Source organism: Herpailurus yagouaroundi, unplaced genomic scaffold (genome assembly GCF_014898765.1).
Source record: "Herpailurus yagouaroundi ecotype Mexico unplaced genomic scaffold, PumYag 29, whole genome shotgun sequence".
In the NCBI taxonomy this organism is placed as follows: domain Eukaryota; kingdom Metazoa; phylum Chordata; class Mammalia; order Carnivora; family Felidae; genus Herpailurus; species Herpailurus yagouaroundi.
The window spans coordinates 69,116,999-69,141,514 of NW_024412377.1; the positions used below are offsets into that span (position 1 = coordinate 69,116,999).

General features: G+C 35.7%; 1 protein-coding gene across 5 annotated transcripts in view; it reads left to right on the plus strand.

Annotated features, from left to right (window-relative positions):
- Positions 1–24,516, plus strand: part of TMEM232 (transmembrane protein 232) — a 213,916-nt gene that overhangs the window by 53,509 nt on the left and 135,891 nt on the right. For all 5 annotated transcript variants that reach the window (XM_040446941.1, XM_040446956.1, XM_040446932.1 and 2 more), the window contains 3 exons: positions 3,530–3,684; positions 15,623–15,746; positions 16,980–17,232. In XM_040446941.1, the coding sequence (XP_040302875.1) occupies positions 3,530–3,684; positions 15,623–15,746; positions 16,980–17,232 (532 nt within the window). The remainder of the gene's footprint in view (positions 1–3,529; positions 3,685–15,622; positions 15,747–16,979; positions 17,233–24,516) is intronic.

Sequence of the window (24,516 nt, forward strand, 5' to 3'; positions counted from 1 at the left end):
TTATCTGAAATTTCAGCCAACAGTAGATTAACAGCACTTTTGTGAGTGAGCTTCTCAAAATAGGTATTGTACAGCTGCAACCGATAGCTTATTGGAGGACATAATCAAGAGGATATGGCCACTGGTAGACCCACGAGCTGGCCCTGGGCAATCTGAAGCTCCTTACCCCCTTCCCCGTCCTTGGAATCTATGTTCTGCTCACTGTTCCCACAGCTGGAACCATTTTTAAGTATGCAGCCTTGAGAGAGCAGCCCATCTCTTCCTTTAATCTCAGCTGGATCTCTGGGTACAGGGTCCAGTTTGCCAACCAACATGGTCCAGTTGCCCAGCTTTAGACTATAGAAGAGACAAAAGAACTATAGGAAGGAGTCATAAAGCTAAGAAAACAAAGGAAAGAAGGAAGAGAGGAAGGAGGGAGGTAGGGAAGGGGGTAAAAAGAAAAAGTTCTCTGGGAGTCATTTAATGCACTGCTCAGTGTTTCTCATACAATCTGTGTTAAAAAAAAAGGGCCCTCTCAATTTAAAAAAAAAATTCCAAACTATCACAGACTGATAATTTTGTAAACTACATTAATAATGAATTACTGAAAATGAAACAAAAAAGATATAAAAAGAGGAACATTAATTTTTTATTAGACTGAAAATATTTAAAATTAACTGTCAGATTGTTATAAATGTTTCTAAATATGTATTCTTTATTTCTGTACTGTAGTTAACCATTTGCAGATGGCACTTATCTGCCAGCCACACCTTGAATAGGACTGATATAGTGTAAAGGCAGAGAACTCTACACTACCTCATACCTTCAAGAGCATTTCTCCCTCTTGTCCTACCGCACTGATAATGTACATGGTAATTGTATTAAATCACTTCATCATCATCATTATATCAATTCATTCAAGTTTGGAAAATATATTTCTTCTTTTGAAAAAGCAAGGATGAAACTTTAGCAAGATTTCCATGCAAATGCTTGAACTATATAAAATGCATGAGGATAAGTGATAAGCCTCACTAATCTGGAGAATTCATGGGTGTGGCAGGTTTAGTTGCTCTTGGTGATGTGGATGCCCTTATGCCAAAGACCACCAGGGACACCTGCAATTAAGCTAAGTGTGTTCCTTATTTGTTGCAGAGATCACATAACCAAGGAATTAGGGGATATGGCAATAGGAAGGTGTTACATTGAACCTACTATAGAATTTGGACTTTGGGTGATTTGGCGGAAGGTCTAAAGAAGCAGATTTGATGCTGTCAGAAAGTAGGGGCAAATGTGTGATTGGGTATTTTGTGAGTGGTACAGTGAGTTTTGTCTGTGCTTAGAAAAAATTTACCAAGTCTTTTTCTTTTTTAAATTTATTTAGCGTGGTCTCAGAATAATATTGTCTGAGGTTGATATTCTGTGAGTTTATATCTAGCAATAAAACAAAATGACCAGGCTGTGAGCGTCAGACTAGCTTGTAAGAATATTGTTGTCAAATCAGCTCTGGACATCAGAGGCTGCTTTTTCTTTCTCAGGGATGAGTGAAAATGGTATCATAGAAAATTGAAAATAAAGCGTAAATCTTGCTCATTGTCTAATCTTGACATTTGGGAATTGTCTCTGATGATAAGTGCATAAGTTTGTTACCAATAATTTTTGACTTAACTGAATAGTCTATGGAAGTATGCGGTGTACATGATTTTAAAAAAACACAAAATATTGACCGTTAATTAGTCAAGCCATTCACAGGTTTCACATAGCTACTTACATATTTATTCAGAATAAGTTTGCAACAGGAGGGCTGTCAGGCATCCGGGCTGAGACAGAGCAGTTTGAGAAAAGAATTTCATTTATAAGATTTTTCCATTTTGGGGTAGGCTCTCCTGCAAGGCAGAAAACTGAGTTACTTGGATAAACTTTGTGCATTTACTGAAGTCAGTACATCTCAGTCTTATGTCTTATATTACTTTAAAATAAAGCTTTTCGTGGAGTATTCTAATATTCTAAACATTGGCTTGTTTTCATTTGCTTTTCTGAATTGTTGTTCCCCACAGTCAGTAGCCTTATGTAGAAGCTTTATCTTACTCATGACTTTTACCGCCAGCATCCGAGTTCTCAACATAAAAGTAGATCAATACATATCTATGGGACTTAACTAAACAGTTTACCAGAAACTCAAAATATCTTCATTTAAGATTTGTGTATGAACTTCTGGCCTTTCAACTTAAGAGTACTTAACATGAAAGTTACCTTTCAATTGTAGATTTATTACTGTTTGTATAATAAATGAGAGTTATAAAGCATTTTGGAGGCTTTTTAAGTGTTTCTTTGGGGCATACATCAAAGAATGAAATATCACGTGATATTGTGTACACATCACAAGATGTGTATTTGAAACAGTATTGTTGGCGAAAATTCAATGAGAGTGCTATTTTATCACGTCTAACAATAAAATCAGGTTTCTTTGTACCAGTTACTCTAGTAGACCAATTAATCTATGAAACTGTTAGGAAGCACTTTAAGAAAAAACTAACAGGTAAGAGCCCATTTTTCCCCCCTGAATTTGTAGGCTTTTAAAATAGTTACTAAGCAGACATTGACCATGTCTAACCAGGCACATATATTTGGCCCTTAGTGGAAATCCACATTTTAAAACCTGATTTGTTGTTTGAACATTGTTCAGACTTTCTCCTGTCCTCTTCTCCTTGGGTGTCAGGGAGAACTAAATTATATAGGGTCTAAGAAGCACAGTTTTGTCTAATTATTGTCCCTTAGAGATTATGGGATTTCTGTCGTAGTGTAAAACTGATGTCACTGAACACAAGGGACCAATGTGAAAATCAATTAAGACATTAGGTTCAGGTTAACAATTGAAGGGAAACAAAATTCATTGCCCCCAAATATGCTTCTTTAGCATAAGGATAATTTTAGGCTGGTTATTTTTAAGAAATTGCAGACACAGGAGAAGCTATGAAAACTGAGTAAAAGTTACTCTTTTTGTAAGAGATATTTACATTTTAAGAGAAATCTCCATTTGTAAGGTGTCTCCCTCTCTGCACCAGGAAGACAAGGATGACTCTAGATATATAGAAACTCTTATCAGAGGAGAGGCAGTGACAAATCTGCATATCAACCTTACCCTTGTTTACTGTACTTTTCCTGTTAACCTTCCATAGCTGCCCCTCCCCCCTTTATGTCTTTAGTTAGAGATGTTATATGAGGTGGTGACTTGGGCCATTTTGAAGAGGATTCCTGGGTGTCTCCCGTGGGTACAGGATGTATACACATTCTTAAATTTATGTTTGGTTTTCTCATGTGAATCTTTTTATTAACAGGGGTGGGGAGGTCTCATCCAGGAACCTGGAAGGGTAGAGGGAAAATTATTTTTCCTTCTCCATACTGTATGTACTTATAAAACTGTACTTTAGTAAATTGCTCTGTATCGTGTAACATGAAGTTTAAGAAAGTAATGCGTTTTCATTTGTATATTTTCATGTTTATTCAAGTCAAATAACTCTTTTCCAGATATATTTTTATATTTTAATTCTAGGAACATTTGCCAGTTAATCAGGGAAGACACGAAGTTAACCACCTGCTCTGGCACTGTGTGGCTGCCTGGTCATGTGTTCAGAAGAATAGTCCTCGGTTGAATAAGGTGCTCGAACATCTCATCTTTCATAAAATGCAGCTTCAAAAGAAATGCTGGTAAGAGGGATTCTATAAATCCAAAGTAATTCATGGAGAAACCTTTGTGTTTAAATGTTAAATAGCCTTTGTACTTAAATGTTAATCACACCTTAGTTGACTATGAAAAAAATTTATGATCTCTATTCCAAAATGCTAGGGCAATTTATATATTTTGTATTAGTTCATTTCATCAATAAATTGTTCCTATCTTTCATTTTTTTTTGCTAATCTGCATGCATGCATTGCATAATTTATCTTTATCAAATGAAATTTGTTATTGATAAAGAGTGCGTCCCCACATTTAAAACATCCTTTATTTTTTGAGTTGTTAAACAACAGCAGTGAGGCACAGTTTATTATTCTTGGAGGAAATATACTGAAATTCTGTTTCTTTATGCCTTACTTGTAAAGTATAACAAAAATAAATCTTGACTGATAAGTGTTAATTTCCTCCTGTACATATATTAATTTGAGAAGGAAAAAGAAGTCGTAAATTACTACCAAAGAGGACATGGGTTCAATGGAAGAAAGAAGAATTTTAAAGGAGTGTTTCTGAGACAAGTGATCAGAGATTTCCCTTTTCAATATTTGAGGACAGAGTTTTGAATTCCTCTTCCATTGCTATTGGAATAATAGTAATAATAATAATAATAATAATAATAATAATAATAATAATAAATATCATGCTGTAACAAGTTGCAAATTCAATCGTCATATATTTTTCTTAAAATTAGTTCCTGTTTTTATGTCTCTGGCTTCCAGCTCTATACCAAAGGTCTTTGTATATGTAAATTATAAGAATCTGGAAGATTCCTTGTGAAGGAAAGGTGTTTTCCTAGTTTCATTTGGAAGTTTCTGGGATCCTAGATCAAGTAAAGATTTCTGGAGGATGGCTTAGATTTTGTTTAATTTCCTAGAAATAGCCTAGTGCAGAAGACATTTCATCAAGAACTTGTTCTGTTTTGTCCTGTAATGGGAGAAATCTATTCAGTATTGCAGTTAACAAAGATTGTGATTCCTTCATGTTTTAAACCTAAGGATAATATCTTTAAATAGGAAAATTACAATGTAAATAGAATGTAAGTATTCAATAAGTATATATTAATATAGAGCTGATAAATACAACAAAAATTAGAGATTCTCACTGGTATAAAGTAAGTTATGCTGAAAGCCATGGTGATTTTTTTCAGACCACTCTTACTATAGGAAATAAATTGTTAGGGATTCAAATACACACTTTAGTTTTCAAAAGGGGCTAGAACTACGTTAGCTCTTGGAAGACTCTAATAATTACCAAATAAGTGTGGTATTCTATACCATAATATGGTATTCTAATAATTACCAAATAAGCAAGTTTAAATAAATATTGAGATAATAAAAGTGGCTAGTTAAGAGTAGCTAATTCTAAAGTCAGGGAATTGTTTCTTTACCCAATTTTCAGTTTTACTGTACTGCATCAACATTGATTTAATTTGTTTATGATTTGTCTTGTTAAACAAACAAACACACCACGGGCCCCAAATGGTGCACTTAGACTGAGTTCCCAAACTGGTGCATAATACATAATCTAAGTGAAGTTTTAACTACTCCTGGAAATGTAGTCTTAAAAAGGTCAGCTAGGAATTTTTCAATCTGCACCAATGAGTCTGCTACTTAGGCCCTCTCCATTCCCCTAAAAACATGAGATAATCAGCATAATAAGACACTTTGCTTTTCTCCCTAGAATGCCATCTTTTTCTTTTGCTAATAAATGACCCTCCTTCTATAAAACCCTTCTAACTCCTTGAAGCTCTCCTCTACTTGCTAGATGGGGTGCTTCATGATTCATGAATCATTTAATAAGCCAATTAGACCTTCAAATTTACTTGCTTGCATTTTGTTATTTAACAGTCTTTAAGATAGTTTTTTCCTAAGTTTATTAATTTATTTTGTTGGGGAGGGGCAGAGAGTGGGAGAGAGGGAGAATCCTAAGCATACTCCACACTGCCAGTGCAGAGTCCCACCCGGCCGAACCTACAAACTACAAGATCACGTCCCAAGCCAAAATGGCGAGTCAGACACTCAACTGACCGAGTCACCCATGAACCTTGGTAGTTATTTTTTTATACTTAGTATTTTACAGATTTGGGGGCATTGGAGATCATACAGAACGATTCTTACTTTACAGATGGAGAAAGCAAGGCCATGTTTATTAAACTTACTCATCACTGGAATGACATTTTTAGGGCCCCAGTATAGCACACTTCGTTCTGACTGCACGAGGGAGATAACTGTTCTGAAGCATCTTGTCACTGAAGATGCTTGTCCTGACTTCTCCTTTTCTGGGAAGACATGGTGAAGATCAAGTGAAGGCGGGGATGGCAGTGTTTAGACAATAAGGAATGACCAGAGGGGTAAATTGAAAAAAATGATAAACATAGTAACTGCTTAAAATCAAAAGGAAAAGATAACTGCTTTAAAAAACACTGGCAAATAATTTTGATTCTATTTCTTATGTTTACTGGTTTTTTAAAAGAGGTTGCAATGTTTTTTTTTTAAAGTGATGACTCTAGTAAACAATAATCCATTTACATTAAAATATTAATTTTTTATTTTTTAACATTTATTTATTTTTGAGAGACACAGAGCACATGTGGGGGAGGGGCAGAGAGAGAGGGAGAGAGAGAATCTGAAGCAGGCTCTAGGCTCTGAGCCCCTAAAAGATTAATTTTTAAGTTAGTTAGCAGTTTGATTAACTTCTGTTAGTCAAATTTTCTGTTGTAATGATAACACTCATTATGGCAAATATTAAAGAATTAATTTTTCTTCTTACAAAATATTTATTTATGTAATAGCCTACAAAGCTATCAAGAAGTCATTATTCCAGATAAGACAAAACAAACTGTGATGTAATTATCAAAATCAAAGCAGAAATGCCTTCCATTTCTAGGGAAAATTGAGTATTTGTCTTACATACTCCTAAGATTGGGTACATGTAAAAAATTAAGAAAATGAACAATGTATTTAGAATGAAATACAAATATTGAGGCATCAGGCCTTGATAGTAAATTAAGACATTGTCATGATTTGCTGGACTAGGTAGCCTTGGAATTTTGACACTTGGTGGAAGATAAATTTGGTTTCGCACTTGAAATTTAATGCCAAGTGACTATTAAGAGGAGTAACCTGAAAAATTTTGTTTGCCGCACATATCAGTAAAGTCACCATAATGATGAATCAATGTTCAGGGATTTAAAATGCAGAAAGGAGACCATTCAACTGAATGATCAGAAGAAATTTGATTAATAGTGGCAAAAATTTCTTGTGCCCATACAAGTGAGTGGTTCTCATCTGTCCATTTCTGATGCTATCCATCAGTAAATAATTCATCATTGTAGATCCCTGCCTTGCTTCTTATAGCCCCCTTTATAAAGATCATACAATAGAAAAGGAAAGACATTGACACAAGTGGTTTCGGCTGAGCCTAAAAAAGAGCAGGCCTGGAATCCTTGAAAAGACTCAGGGAAGGCATCGCAGAATTACAGCAACCTCTTTGCTCACTAAGGGACAGGGAAAAAAAAAAAAGAAAAAAAAAAACAAGGTGAAGAAATGCACTAAAGACAATAAATTATAAAACAGGGTGAAGAAGCAGAGAAAAAGAGACTACATGAACCCCTCCTAGCTGTCATGCAGCAGCCTTTATCTGGGAAGTTGAGCTGCCCTGAGCTGCAGATAAGCAGTTTGCTGTAAGGCAGATTTCCATTTAATGTGGTTAAATTTTATATGATGCTTTATACTCTCAATGCTCCACCCTGCGGTTTGGCCTTTTATAAACTGCCCCATTTGCTCTGGGAAGATAGCTCAAGCCAGTGCAAAAGGCTTTCTAATCTAACATGAAAATAATGAATTGTGTTTATAATTGAATTATTAGCCAATGAAGACTGCTGAGAAATGCAGTATGGCATTTCAGTGGAGCAGTATAACATATAAAATTATATCTCCCAAAGCAAAATAGCTGATTTAATGCACTCCATGAATGTATTCCAAAAAAGTTTGACAATTTAAAATTATATAGATAGGGCAAGTGTTTTCCAGAGGTATGGTATTTGTGTTTGCATTGAAATGAATCAGACAAAATCAACTGCTTTGTATAGGCTGTAAGGCCTTTATTTCTGTCGAGATCACTGATATCCCCATTGCCTATCTCCTGAACCCCAGCAATTATAATGTTCATGGGACAGTCTGACCCAAACCATTCAAAGAAGTTTTTGTCGATAGTCCTCTGCCTTCTTTATGAGCTGAGATGGCAGTGTAGGTCCTCACTCTTCAAATTCATTTCCTGGATTTTTAAATTCATCCTTTGATCCTCTGGGCTAAGTTTAACCATTTAGTATACATCAAGGGTATATGTGTAATTATGCTTTGCCAAGTTATGGTGCAGTAAGAAAACATTCAACCTCAAATCAGAAGACCTGAGTTTTAATCCTGTCTCTTGCTACCTGTCTAATTTTGAATGAGTCGTTTAACCCCTACGAACAGAGTCTGGTTAACAGATAAATAGAGACAGTAGCCATCTCAGAGAGGTTTTAAGAGATTTAAATAAGTAATGAGAACACTTTTTTATACTTTGATTCTCCCCTAATACTTCATGCCCTACTAGTTTAGATCGGAATTATTTTTTTCCTAGAGAGGCTCCTGCCCGCTGAATTTTGATCTTAATACGTGACACATGTCCTCTCCTCAACTTAACCAAATTAGACACCCTAACTGCTACATTTCAGAACTGTTCTGCTCTCTACCTGCTCTGTCACAACCTTGGTTTAGGCCCATATTGTCTCATGACTCTTGTAGCTTTTTAACTGGTCTCTTTGCCTTAAGTTTTCCCATCAATAATTTGTCATACTCTGCTGCCAGCGCTACAACCTAAATGGGATTAGACCACTCTCCGGCTTAAAATTATTTAACGACAACCATCTTGTAGGTCACAGGGTCGCATCAGGGTCTTATAACTTGCCATGATTAGAAAAAAACAAGAAGAGCAAAAACAAAGACTGAAAGATCCTGCTGCTGGGATTAATTACCACCAATGAACCAAACAGATGATGTGCCTGATAGGACTGGAGGGGGTTGACAGTCAGGGACCCACCTGCCTTTGCCTTCTCTGGTGAAGCTGCATTCCTGCCTTGTCTAACACGCCAGCCCTTCATTCTTTCCCACTGTCATCCTGGAGCTCTGAGAATGAAGCTCTGTAAGCAAGAGAAAGAACTCTTTTAGCAGACATGCTAAAGACTAGATTTACATGTCCATCTTTTCTAAGTAGTATCAAAAGTCAGACAATGGCAAGAGACATGCATTCTTCAAATTAGTTTTCGTAAATGGTCAAAACCAAGAATGAAATCCTGATTGCCCTCTTCTCCACGTGCAGTGAAGATTGAGACGAATTTATTTACTTTAACCCTACCTTTCTAGACTGTTAATATAATCTGGAGTTTCTGATAACATTAAGGCTAAGTCACTCTTTAAAATGTTCTAGTCCCTCCTTATAGAATGAGTTTTATATCTATATTTAATTTTAAGGTAATATTTATGATATTATTTTGACTTATTACACTTTATTTTTCCCACCCACTATCAGCCACTTACCACTACAATTTCTCCTTCTTAAACTGTTAAATAATATTTAAATAAATAAATAAATATTTAAATAAATAAATATTTGGTTGGTTTGAGTATATTCTAGGTAGGAACATAGGTTATATCTCTTGCATTAGGTGAGCCCTTGATTGTATACAACTCTAGGCTGATTATAACATTTGTTACCATTCATTTCCCCCTAAAAAGTGGAACATATATTTTGTCTGGAAATAGACTTCTGTGCTCACAGTTTTGTTTTGTTTTGTTTTTTCCTAATTCTCACTTTAAATCACTAAATGTTGCTATGCCATTTCCTAACTTATAGCTGTGATTAGATGTTCAAAGCCAGTCTGCTTCTTTTATCTTTTTTATTTTCAATCCAGAACTTTTAGGAACATCTTTGTGATTGGGTAGCCAGGATATAAAAGGCATCCTCTCTTATTTCCCTGGCCATCTTCTGAAGGTGTAAAGGCGAATCCTTCACTTCACTTAGAGAAAAGTCCTGCTATGTGAAGCTTTGCACAAATGCTGTGGTGACAGGTCTATATATCTTGAAGCCCTTCCATTGATTATTCATTGTTCACATGCTCAATGCACAGCTCCTGCCTGTCTGTGCTTAGATTATACATTATGTTAGGGTGGAAAACCCATATATGCCTCACTAAATTTTAGATTTAATTTTTGGCTTCTTGGCATTAGAAAGGTTTTCCTTCATCTGGATTCCATTTTCTTCATAACTTTAAAATCTTTAAAGTTCCTTTATTTTTTTTCCTTTCTGTAGTACTACAGATTTCCCCCCGTAGATTTAGTTTCTTTGGTTGTTTTAGTGGGAATTAGATACTCTGGGTCTCAATTTGCCAGCTTTAAATGCAGTTGACTTCCTCTAAATTATGTAAGAATTTTCCAACTTTTCTCCTTCCAACCAACTTTTACAGTTAGCCTCCTCATCATGGATTTGAATTTTACATTTGTATTTTAATTTCTTTGCAATCTCTTGCTTTCTTACTCTATTACCTTTCATCTCAGTATCAAGGCTTTTCATGGTCTTTTCTCCTTCCTTGGCTTTATTAAAGATACTTAAGAGTCTTATAAGAATAACTTCTGGGGGCGCCTGGGTGGCGCAGTCGGTTAAGCGTCCGACTTCAGCCAGGTCACGATCTCGTGGTCCGTGAGTTCGAGCCCCGCGTCAGGCTCTGGGCTGATGGCTCAGAGCCTGGAGCCTGTTTCCGATTCTGTGTCTCCCTCTCTCTCTCTGCCCCTCCCCTGTTCATGTTCTGTCTCTCTCTGTCCCAAAAATAAATAAACGTTGAAAAAAAATTAAAAAAAAAAAAGAGAATAACTTCTGGTCCCTCTAAGAAATCATTTTCAGAGATGTGATCCTCTCTGAGTATTTGGACTTTAAGCCTCTCTGAGTATTTCTCTTTAAGCCCTTGCTTTAATATATTTTTCATCAGTCTCAGGTAGGATCCCCTTCTCTTTTCTATTTTTACCTACCTTATTATCTAGGAGAAATCTACAAAAACTTGTTATTTTATTTTATTTTTTTTTTTAAATTTTTTTTCAACGTGTTTTATTTATTTTGGGGGCAGAGAGAGACAGAGCATGAACGGGGGAGGGGCAGAGAGAGAGGGAGACACAGAATCGGAAACAGGCTCCAGGCTCCGAGCCATCAGCCCAGAGCCTGACGCGGGGCTCGAACTCACGGACTGCAAGATCGTGACCTGGCTGAAGTCGGACGCTTAACCGACTGCGCCACCCAGGCGCCCCAAAAACTTGTTATTTTAAATGAAGAGGTTTGTCTTCACAGGATCCATAGCAGAGATGTTAGATGCTACAACGCTCAATGTGCACTATCATCAGGGACCTTCCTGTGTTCCTCTTCCTCTTTGATGTTTTACCTTTGGGGAGAAAACGCCCTCCAGTGTTCCTGGCATAGGGTTCCTCCTCTCTCCTGCTCCCCACCCCCACACACATTCCCTCCTCTTTCCTACACACATATTGTCACGAGCATGGTTTTCTACCCTTCTTGGCATCTAGAAATTTCCATCTCTGAGTAAGTATAGAGAAATGCTGATGAAGCACAGAAATAATACTCTGGCTCCTTTAAAAAAAAAAACAAACCAAAAAACAGTACTCCCAAAGTAAGGGACTGGCTCTACTTTTTCTGAACTATGACAAACACTGTGGATGGTAGAGATGTCTTTTTTCCCCCTTTTATTCCTTTTAACTTTCTTTGAGGAACCAAGGCTGCTATGTTTCATGAAGCAGCATGTGTGCACTCCTTATTGCTATTCCTAATCCAGCTCCATCAATTTTATGGTTTGTGGAAATTCCCTATAAAGTTGCTGCTCTTGGTGACTTTTCTTTAACTCTTAGTCTTTTATTTTTAGGGTCATGTGGATTTTTGACGTTGTCAGTGTTTTCCTAGGTATCTATTGAAAGGTTGAAAGAGCCCTGTGTAAGGGTCGTGGCTTGGAGACATTTTATTTTTTAAAAAGTTTATTTGTTTATTTTGAGAGAGAGAGAAAGAGAGCATGCGAGCGGAGGATGGGCAGACAGAGAAGGAGAATTCCAGCAGTCTCCTCCCTGTCAGTACAGAGCCTGATGCGGGTCTCAGTCTCACCAACCATGAGATCATGACCTGAGCTGAAACCAAGAGTCAGACACTCAACTGACTGAGCCTCCAAGGCACCCCATGACTTGGAGACATTTTAATTCCATCTTTTAAAAGTGCAGTTTGATCACTGAAGAAATCTATATAAAGGAGTAAGGAGAATCTAGGAAAACAGTCTTGAATGCTGATGTTCCTAACCTTTTTATAAGGTTGTATGTAAATAGCTAGGTAGCTTTTTACGAAGCCTCCTGTTATTGTATTTTAGCTGATTTATTTATCATCTATCTATCGGTCTATTTACCTATCTATATTTGTTTATTATATTTTAGCTGATCTATATTAGTGTAGAAGGGATGCTGGGCTGGAGTAAGGCTAGCTGAAGTTCAGGCCAGATCTGGTACTATTTCCCTGTATACAGTGATTCACATTAATTTTAAAAGTGAAAAAAAAAATTGGGGCGCCTGAGTGGCTCAGTCGGTTAAGCATCCGACCTCGGCCATGATCTTGCAGTTCACGAGTTTGAGGCCCATGTTGGGCTCTGTGCTGACAGCTCAGAGCCTGGAGCCCGCTTTGGATTCTGTGTCTCCCTCTCTCTTTGCCCATCTCCCACTCATACTGTCTCTCTCTGTGTCAAAAATTAGTAAAACAGTAAAAAAAAAGTGAAAAAAATTAAAAAGTAAAATGAATCAAGTAACTTATTTTAGACAAGCCAGTAAACCTCTGCATCAGTTTCTTTATTTATAAAGTTAGGGGGAAATCTATAATATTTATAAATTACTTTATACATGTTTAATTTCACAACATTGTAAAACCAAGTTATTCTACCAATAATTGAGACCTGGTGAGTTCATAAAGAAGCTAGGGCAAAATTTCTGACCTAATCAACCTTGAATTCAATGTACATTGATTTTCAGTTTTGATTTTTAACATACTCCCTATTTGTAAGTAAGTATTGGTGTTTCTATCCCATTTTGGCAGAGGCATTTTCACTTAAAGAAAATTTTGCAATCAGCATTTATTGAAAATAGTGTGCTTGTGTTGAAGCATTTTTCTGCCATAGGTGGCTGACACTGATGGATCTTTTTTCATCCATATTTTAGTGAGTGCCCTAGGTTAGTTATGATTTTCCAGACTTCAAAGAGAGCAGACAAACCAAAATATTGGGACTGTGAGGTATGTTCAGGGACAAAGACATTTTGTCAACTCTGTGATTATGCTTTGCTTGACCTTTTTGTGAAGTGGGGTGAGGAGTACTCTGAGAATGACTCACTGGTCGTTCACCTCAGAGGGCATCTGGGCCTTAGTCACTCTAGGACTTCACAGAGAAAAGGTATCAAACTCATATCCTTTGACTTTGAAGGAATAGTCTTTTTGTAATTCGATTTAGGTCAGCATTTTGAACCTGGTCATTTTACATGGAGTATTTTATTTAAATTTCACAATAGTCTCTGAAATGTAGGTTTTGCTATCTATGTTATAGATGAGGAGATACCTCCCTAAGACTAAAGGAGAGTATGCAAATTGCCCTATGTCATATACTTAATTAGTGGTAAAGATTCCATCTATAATTTTTCTGACTCCAAGTGCATGCTTGTAAACATCATGTTGAGTCTATCAGTTAGGATTCAGTTCTTCTGCATGTTAACAGTAACCTAACTACAATTGCATTACTAAATAGAGCTTTAATTACTGCACATAACAAGCAGTACACCATTAATATGCAGATACTTAAGAAAATCAAGCTCCTTCTAGCTTCCTTTTCTTCCATTGTTTGTATTGGACTTTCATCCTCATTGTTGCAAGACAGCTGCTCAACCTTCTGGTGTCATGTATGTATTCCAAGCAGGAGGGAAAGGATGAGCAAAGGAGGAAAAAAAAAATCACCTGCTATCTAAATTTAATCTTCTTCTTCTTCTTTTAAAAAATTTTTAATGTTTATTTATTTTTGAAGGAGAGAGAGACAGAGTGTGAGCAGGGGAGGGGCAGAAGAGTGGGGGACACAGAATCCAAAGCAGGCTCCAGGCTCAGAGCTGTCAGCACAGAGCCCAATGCGGGGCTCGAACCCAAAAGCTGTGAGATCATGACCTGAGCTGAAGTCAGATGCCCAAACTGACTGAGCTACCCAGGTGCCCCTATCTTTTTCTTCATCAGAAAAATAATAGCTTACCTGGAAGCCTTTCATAATACACTTCCATTTGTATCTCATTTAGCCTTAAATCTACATTTATGGCTATTCCAAGCTTCAAGAGAATGTGGGGATTCATATTTTAAGTCAAAATTTATTAAAATATAATTTACATACAGTAACACTCACACATTTTATGTATACAGATCTATGGCCTTTGATCAAATACATACACCTGTGCATTCACAATCACGATTATAGAATATTTCCATTTTGAGGAGCAGTGTTAACTGAGCATTTTGCCATCTTGAACAAAACTGAGGTTTAGTTCTGAAAAGAAGGAACAGACAATATTAGGTAGGCAGCATTGTCATACTAAGGTTAAATTTTTCATTGAGGAAAAATTGACATATAATGTTGTATTAGTGTCAGGTGTACAACATAATGATTCAGTGTTTGTGTATGTTGTCAAATGATCACCACAATGTCTAGTTTCTGTGTACTTAAATAATGGTTTGGAACAGCAGTAGAGGAATTACCCATAAGTGAAAGAAGACTGTAGTTATCATTAACCTAGCTTGAAACAGGAACTTGGGTAAATCTCCAGGTCTATTTATGTCTCAATTTTCTAATATTTAAAAGAAAAGCTTTCAAAAAGATCTTGAATGTGTCAAAAAGTGGGGTTCAATGAGTGAGATAATTTATGTGAAAGCACACTGAGATCTGTAAAGCTCTATCCAAATATAAAGAATTGTCTTTTCGCCCACGTTTAGAGGTGTTTCCTTTGATAATGATGATGAACTTGACTTACTGGCCTGAAATATCACAGTTGTGAAATTCAAATGTAATTGTAAAATATACTAACTCTTTAATTTATCAGTGGCTTAGAAATCAAGACAATATGTAGCTCTAGGTAGAGTCAATTTCACATTTTCATTCTTACCAGTTCTCTTTCCAACTATATCTTTTTCAATTGGGTAAAAATAGCACTAAATGTATAATTTCCTGAACCTATCAAGTATATGTACATTTATAACTAATAAATTGTTGTGTGACTTTTTAGTTATTATTTAATATTTTAAAGATAAATCTTGACAGTCTTCTAATCAAACTGAAATATAGATTTTGAGAAATTATACTTTTTGTAAAATCAAATAATCTGAACTGTTGGAGTGTTTAGGAAGACCATTTTAAAATTTGTTCTCTTTTTGTTTTAGAGGAAAACACTCTTTAAATTCACCTCTTGGAATCAGGTGTAAAAAGTTAAAAATCAAAATCTATTATGACACTTGGGGGATACTCTAGAATCAAACCTCTTGATTGCTTGTTATGCAGGATCTATGAAGAAATGTGATCTTTTGTAGTATTTATTACTCTCAGAGTTCTGACATAACACTCCTCTGAATGTGAATATCTTTCAAAATGTGGCTCTTTCCTATAGACTTTAATCATGACTAGTGTCAACCAATACTGGCCTTTATTAAAAGTAAATGTATTGATAACCTGGGATACTCATTATCTCTGGCCAGTTACTCTCTTCATTAAAAAATTGTTTATTATTATTTTAATTAAGGTCTTTGTTGTTTTGTTCACCAAATTCCTAGGTTGGATTCAACACTGGCTTTGCTGGTCCTTGGGGAGGCTGCCAAATTAAACATGGCCTGCTTGAAAGCTTTAATGGAATTAATGAGAGATTTTCTTTTAAGCATTATGTCTGTTCAAAATCAGGTAACAGTATGTTGTTGATTTACGTGTGCTAAAAGACCTGAAGAAAAACAAATTTTATTTTTGCCACTATTTAAATTGAATATAATATTAGGGGTTATAATGAGCATAAATTTTTAACAAAATTTTTAATTAAATATAAAAGTAAATGCACATTTACCATATATCCCACTATGGATAGGTAGACAGATGGGTATAGTTAAAGATGTAGAGGTATGGAAATAGATTACACACACACACACACACACACACACACACACACACACACGAGAGGGACTTTATTTTTTTAATTTTTATGTATTTTGAGAGAGAGAGAGAACATGGGGGAGAGGTGAGAGAGTGGGGAGAGAAAAAGAATCTCAAGTAGACTCCACGCTCAGTGCAGAGCCCAATACTGGGCTTGATCTCATGACTGTGAGATCATGACCTGCGCTGAAATATAGAGTCAGACACTCAACTGACTGAGCCACCCAGGCTTCCTTACATGAGAGGAACTTTAAATTGTATTAACAAACTTGAGAACATATAGTCATACATGGTTTAGTTTCCTTTTTTAGAAAATTTAAAGTATATTACAAAAACACTTTTTATTGTAATTACATATTGTTAAAACTTACATTTTAGTCTGCATGAGATAACTTAACAATTTCTTCATTGTTGAACAGTGAGTTTGTTTCTAATTATTCACAGTTAATTGCAAACAATATTGAACTAGTAAATCTCATGAATAAAATATTTATCTGTGTTTATGACTATTTCTTCAGAATAGATTCATAAATTACTGAGTGATAGACTATGAACTTTCTTTTAATAATCTCAGAAAAGATGTTCAAATTCCTCTCCAGAAGATATAACTGTCTTGCTTTCCTATGAAAAATGTATAAAGTGCCACACATAAGAACTGAGCTTTATATAAAAATATATTCTTTTATAATATGATATGGAAAATGCTATCTCAGGGGATTAATTTACATTCTATTGATTACCAAGGAAATTGAAAAGTTGTTCTTTATAAACTTTTTAGATATTTGTAGTTTTTATTCCTTGAAGTAGATTTTATGCAATCTACCCACAGAAAACCTGTTTTTCAATTGAGTACATTTTAGAAATATTAGTTGGTGATGGTCTTTAACAGCTCTGTAAAATTTGAAGATATTTCTTACCATGAGTACAGTATGTAGTTTTAATTATGACAGAGCATATCTTGATTATCTAATAACTATTTTCTCATTTTAGGAAGAAAGCTGCAAGGTAGATGATGTTTCCTGGGCCTGGAATGTCGTCTACATATACACAACAATTCTTGCAGAAATTTGCTTGTATGCAGCCACTTCTAATTTGCGAAAAACTGCTTTTATTGGTTTCTGTGTCTGTACAAGATCACAAAAAGACATTTTACTCATGGATAAATCAGAAGAACCACCTAAATTGAAGGAAGCAAGTATTTTAGGTCTTTTGGACTATTTCTCTTCAAAAATGTCAGATAATTGTAAGTAAATTATTTCTCAACTTGTTGAGAAGCACTTCTTAAATGTCTCTATCTGCATATAGCAATAAGTATTTTATATTTTATTTTATTTCATTTTATATTTTTACAATATAGTGTTTTATTAGTTTCAGGTATATAATATAATGATTCAACAATTCCATACATCACCCAGTGCTTATCACAAGTGTGCCCCTTAATCTCCATCACCTATTTAATTCACCCTCACAACAATCTCCCTTCTGGTAACCATCAGTTTGATCTCTATACTGAGAGTCTGTTTTGTGGGTTTTTTTTCTCTCTCTCCCTTTTTCCTTTGCTCGTTTTTTTGTTTTTTTTTTTTTTTTGTTTGTTTGTTTCTTAAATTCCACATGAGTAAAATCATATGCTATTTGTCTTCCTCTGACTTATTTCACTTAGCATTATACACTCTAGCTCCATCCATGTCATTGCAAATGGTAACATTTCATTCTTTTTTATGACGGAATAGGAATAATATGTATATATACCACATATTCTTTATCCATTCATCTATTGATGGACATTTGGCTTCTTCCATAATTTGGCTATTGCAAATAATGCTGCTATAAACATAGCATGTAACCCTTTGAATTAGTGTTTTTATATTTTTTGGGTAAATACCCAGTATTGCAATTATTGGATTGTATGGTAGTTCTGTTTTTAACTTCTTTTTTAACGTTTATTCATTTTTGAGAGACAGAGACAGAGGTTGAGTGGGAGAGGGGCAGAGAGAGAGGCAGACACAGAATCCGAAGCAGGCTCCAGGCTCCATGCTGTCAGCACAGAGTCCCGATGTGGGGCTCGAACCCACAAACCACAAGGTCATGACCTGAGCTGAAGTCAGACGCTTAACTGATTGAGCCACCCAGGCACCCAAAATTTTCTTCATCCTTGTCAGAACCAGAGAATGTACACCCTCTGGAAATAAACATTTGATCTCCTCCTCATGTTCATACAGGATTTTTGGCTTTCCTGTATCAGTCATTACCATATGTTCCTTTGCTTTACATGATGGTACAAATGCCTAGTCAACTATTTTTACCATCAAATGATAGGTTTTAAAAACTGTGTTGATGTGATTCATTATACCTTGATTCTTACAGCATCACTGATTGATTTTTCCACATGAGGAAAATGATTTTGTCTGGGTTGTCCTGTATCATTGATAATGATCACCAGTTTTGTAAGACCACAGAAGAAAAAGCTCCAAAAGTAGTATAATCTGTGCAGGCATTGTCAAATGATTACTGGGGAAAATAGGTTTGTCTTTTTTGGAAAGTGACTTAAAGAACCTGGAGCTGTTGCTGTATTTAATTGAAAATGATTTTTTCCCATACTTTTATCTTTCAAGTAAGTAAATTTTTTGTTTAGAGTGAGAGAACTGGTCAGAAGTCACACAGATTTGTATTTTAATTCTATAATTTGTATCTTGGAATCCTACATCAAATTATTTAATTTTTCTGAATGATTACTCGATAATTATGATAAGACTACTATTCATATCATAACGCTTTTTATAAGAAAAAATATAGAAACATATAAATGCGTGGCATAGTACATTGTGCATAGGAAAGGTTCAATAAAGGTTAATAGTTGTTATGGTTGTTAATGTAGTTGTTAATATTATAGTGAGAAAACATCAGTGAGGAGGGATTTTTTTTCCTAACATTTAGTACTATGTACACTTTATATCCTGGGGATGCTGTTTTATTTATATATAAAGATATAAATGACAGTGAAAAATATTTTAAATGGTATATATAATATATAAATAGTCTTTTTTACTAATAAGTCAAATCGTGTTATCAAGGCTTTAATAGGAAAAAACCTCAAATCATAGTTTTATAAATGCTATAATAAATAAATTATAATAATAAAATAATAATTTCCTTGAAGATAATTTCCTGGTGATCTCATCTGATATGGGAGCAGAACTTAAAGAATCTAGAAGAATGACTATTTAGCATGTTCCATTTTCATTCTGTGATTTTGTGTCACACAAGCTTTTCATAGAATCAGACATAAAATAAGTCTAGAGTGAGGTATCTAGCCAATGATTGAAGTGCTGCCTTTTAGTTGATTGAATAGAAATTTCTATGTATGCTTATAAATACCAATTATACATTTAACATTTGCTACTGTGGACGTAACTGTGTCCCCCAAAATTCGTATCTTGAAACCATAGCCCACAATGTGACTATATGTGGAGATGAAATAATGATGGTGGGGCCTGATACGTTTGAATTTGTGTCCTTGTAAGAAAAGACACCAGAGAGCTCACTCTCTCTACTATGGGAGGACACAGTAAGAAAGCGGCCGTCTAAAACCCAGGAAAAGAGCCCTCACCATAAACAGAATCAGCTGGCACCTTGATCTTGGAAATCCTAGCCAAGGATTTGGCTAGAAAAGAAATAAATTTCCCATCTTTAAGACTCTCAGTCTATGGTTTTTTGTTATGGCAGTTCAGTTATGCCTCCCAATGGGTGTTGTGCTGTAGGCAGATCTGAATATGCTCAGGTGCCTGACTAATCCTTATCTGAAACACAAATTTTTGCAACAGAGACTCCATTTTATTTATTTGCTTGTTTGCTTATAAGTTTTTAATTCCACTTAGTTAACATAGTGTTATGTTTGTTTTGGGTGTACAATATAGTGGCAGCATAGTCTCTAGATGAGACAGTTTTGAGCTGGAAAAACATGAGGGAAGGTGATAAAAATTAATTTATTTAAATGCACAGAATTTTTGCTTGATCCCTGTTGAAATTCCAGTTTTCGGAATCATTTTGCCTTGATGGGTCATAAAGGATGATAATAGTTAATTAACATTTATTGAGCTCTTACTATATGTCAGGTATTATTCTAGGCTAATTCATTAATCATTACAACGAGACTCTACTTAGATATTCATATAATCCTCAATTTACAGATGAGAAAACTGAAACATGAAGAGTTTATTTGTCCAAGGAAATATATTTAGGAAACAGTACATCTGGGACTTAACCTAGGCAGTCTGGCTTCAGAGTCCATACTGACTACCTCACTATGCTGAACTAAGTAGGTTAGTTGACCTGCTGAATGAAAAATTTAAAAAATCATCCATTTGTATGTTGAAGAATGTGAAGAAGACGGCTGTGAGAAATTCTGACAGTCATTATCCTACAGCACTGTGTGTGAAAGCATTTTCATAGACTTTGTGTCATGTGTGGTCTTTATTTCTAATCTGAATTCTTAGGACTTGTTCTAAAATTTTGAATCAAAAAATCCTAAAACTGGAGTGTAGGAATCTGTATTATTAAGCCTACAGAAAACCTAACCTATAAATTTAGCTGTTAAACAAGCTGCTAAAATGCTGTCCTAATCATAGAGGAAAATATCTGTCTTACTTGTTATTGCAGACCTTTATGCATCCAATTGGAGGCTATTTATGTCAGGTGATTTATATATAATTTTACAAAGAGGGAAACATAGCTTTGTGTTGTACTGTATATTTTAATTTTTTTTTTCAACGTTTATTTATTTTTGGGACAGAGAGAGACAGAGCATGAACGGGGGAGGGTCAGAGAGAGAGGGAGACACAGAATCAGAAACAGGCTCCAGGCTCTGAGCCATCAGCCCAGAGCCTGACGCGGGGCTCGAACTCACAGACCGCGAGATCGTGACCTGGCTGAAGTCGGACGCTTAACCGACTGCGCCACCCAGGCGCCCCAGTACTGTATATTTTAAACACCATCTTCTGTGCTACTACTTTGGTTTTCAGAGTGTTAAAACGATAGTTTTTTTTTTTTTTTTTTTTAATTCATGTTAGTTAACATATGATAAAATGAGAAGCTTTTAACAAGCCTTGATTATCTGGAATATATGTTGTGAAATTAACACCTGAAAATGGTGTATTCTGTGAGAAACCTTCAGACACCGATTTAGTGTGTCTTGTCTAAGAAACATACAATGAATGAAAGAATCAAATATATCATAGAAAAGTAATTCTGTCTCTCTCTGTCCCTTCCCTGCTCGTACTTTCTCTCTCTCTTTCAAAATAAATAAATAGACATTTAAAAAGAAAAGAAAAAAAAGTCAGCAGTGATCTGGAACTCCCTATCTACCAAAGTAGGTCATTCCACTTTTAAACACTGTAAACAATTCATCCTTATATTAAAATGAAATCTATTTTTCTAACTTTGGTTTAGGTTTTGCCTCCTGGAGGCAATAAGAAAAAAAAAAGTCTATTGCATTTCCCACATGCAAGCTCTTCAAATATTTGAAGATAATTGCATTGGTTCTCTTTCTCCACCTCTTCACTTTGCCATCATCACCCATCTCTGCTTACTGCCAAGGTCCTGTGCAAACTTTTCGTAATACATGAAAAACGTATTTCCAATATGGCTTATAATTAGCCTCTTAAGTTTGCTAGGAGGTCATAATGTTGTTAACTTAGAATTTGTAATAATTTATTCCAGTGTTATAATATGATGTGAGACCCAAGTATTTTTTCATTCAATGTTGTCTATGAATGAAAGAAAGTAAATATGACATTCTTCTTTTCATTCTTCTGTTGAGAATTATTTTCTTAATCTGGTTATGCAATGATAGTGGTGAATGAAATATAGGTCTCAGTTGTAAAATAACTTTTTATGCTATATTTTGATTCATTTTAACTTAGTTTTGAAAAAACATTAGCACAGAGCAATAATTCCTTTTTAAAAAGCAAATGTAAGTGAATTGGAATCTTAGAAACAATTGAAACCCTTAATGGTACTGTATTAAATCTTCAGCATAACTTTTACCTTGGTGAAGGCTATTCAGAAAAGTATACAGTAACAAGGTTGTATTTATTATACATGGAAAATATTTAACTCCTTTAAAAATCTACATTCATGTTAGTGATAGAATTCAGGCAATCTTCTTAATTCACAACTTTTTGTGTTGACAAATCTAAAATTACCACCGAGTATTTTATATATATATGGAAGTTAACCAAATGTATCTATTTGTCTTTTTCTTTTTTAAAAATAATTTTATTGTGGAAAGAGCACTTTACATGAGATCTACCCTCTTAAAAATTTAAATGTACAGTTCATTATTGTTGACTCTGGGTACATTGCTGTACAATAGATTTCTAGAACTTATCTTGTTTTTTTTTTAAATTTTTTTTTAAATGTTTATTTATTTTTGAGAGACAGACAGAACATGAGTGGGGAGGGGCAGAGAGAGAGGGAGACACAGAATCCGAAGAGGGCTCCAGGCTCTGAGCTGTCAGCACGGTGCCCTACACAGGGCTTGAACCCACAAACCGCGAGATCACGATCTGAGCCGAAGCCGGACACTTAGCCGATTGAGCCACCCAGGCGCCCCTAGAACTTACCTTGTTTGATTGAAACTTTATGCCTCTTGGTTAGTAACTCCAATTTCTCCTTTCCCTCACTTTCTGGAAACCATACTCTTTGATTATAGTCTTCGATTTTATGAATATGACCATTGTAGATACCTTATGTAAATGAAACCATGCAGTATTTGCCTTTCTGTGAGTGTCCTCTTTCACTCAGCATGATGTTCTCAAGATTCATCCATGCTGTTGCATATGATGGAATTTCCTTCATTTTTAAGGCTTAACAGTATTCCATTGTGAGTGTATACCACATTTTCTTCATCCACTGGCTTTATATTAGTTATGAAATTATAAAAACGAAGAATTATAAAACAGCTATTTAAAAAACTAATACGGAACCACAAAAGGCCTTGAATAGCCAAAGTAATTTTGAAGAAGAAGACCAAAGCAGGAGGCATCACAATCCCAGACTTTAGCCTCTACTACAAAGCTGTCATCATCAAGATAGCACGGTATTGGCACAAAAACAGACACATAGACCAGTGGAATAGAATAGAAACCCCAGAACTAGACCCACAAACATATGGCCAACTAATCTTTGACAAAGCAGGAAAGAACATCCAATGGGAAAAAGACAGTCTCTTTAACAAATGGTGCTGGGAGAACTGGACAGCAACATGCAGAAGGTTGAAACTAGACCACTTTCTCACACCATTCACAAAAATAAACTCAAAATGGATAAAGGACCTGAATGTGAGACAGGAAACCATCAAAAGCCTAGAGGAGAAAGCAGGAAAAGACCTCTCTGACCTCAGCTGTAGCAATCTCTTACTCGACACATCCCCAAAGGCAAGGGAATTAAAAGCAAAAGTGAATTACTGGGACCTTATGAAGATAAAAAGCTTCTGCACAGCAAAGGAAACAACCAACAAAACTAAAAGGCAACCAACGGAATGGGAAAAGATATTTGCAAATGACATATCGGACAAAGGGCTAGTATCCAAAATCTATAAAGAGCTCACCAAACTCCACACCCGAAAAACAAATAACCCAGTGAAGAAATGGGCAGAAAACATGAATAGACACTTCTCTAAAGAAGACATTCAGATGGCCAACAGGCACATGAAAAGATGCTCAACGTCGCTCCTCATCAGGGAAATACAAATCAAAACTACACTCAGATATCACCTCACACCGGTCAGAGTGGCCAAAATGAACAAATCAGGAGACTATAGATGCTGGAGAGGATGTGGAGAAACGGGAACCCTCTTGCACTGTTGATGGGAATGCAAATTGGTGCAGCCACTCTGGAAAACAGTGTGGAGGTTCCTCAGAAAATTAAAAATAGACCTACCCTATGACCCAGCAATAGCACTGCTAGGAATTTACCCAAGGGATACAGGAGTACTGATGCATAGGGGCACCTGTACCCCAGTGTTTATAGAAGCACTCTCAACAATGGCCAAATTGTGGAAAGAGCCTAAATGTCCATCAACTGATGAATGGATAAAGAAATTGTGGTTTATATACACAATGGAGTACTACGTGGCAATGAGAAAGAATGACATATGGCCCTTTGTAGTAACGTGGATGGAACTGGAGAGTGTGATGCTAAGTGAAATAAGCCATACAGAGAAAGACAGATACCATATGGTTTCACTCTTATGTGGATCCTGAGAAACTTAACAGGAACCCATGGGGGAGGGGAAGGAAAAAAAAAAAAAAAGAGGTTAGAGTGGGAGAGAGCCAAAGCATAAGAGACTGTTGAGAACTGAGAGCAAACTGAGGGTTGATGGGGGGTGGGAGGGAGGAGAGGGTGGGTGATGGGTATTGAGGAGGGCACCTTTTGGGATGAGCACTGGGTGTTGTATGGAAACCAATTTGACAATAAATTTCGTATATTGAAAAAAAAAACTTTTGCCGTAATCATCTTTTACTTACTG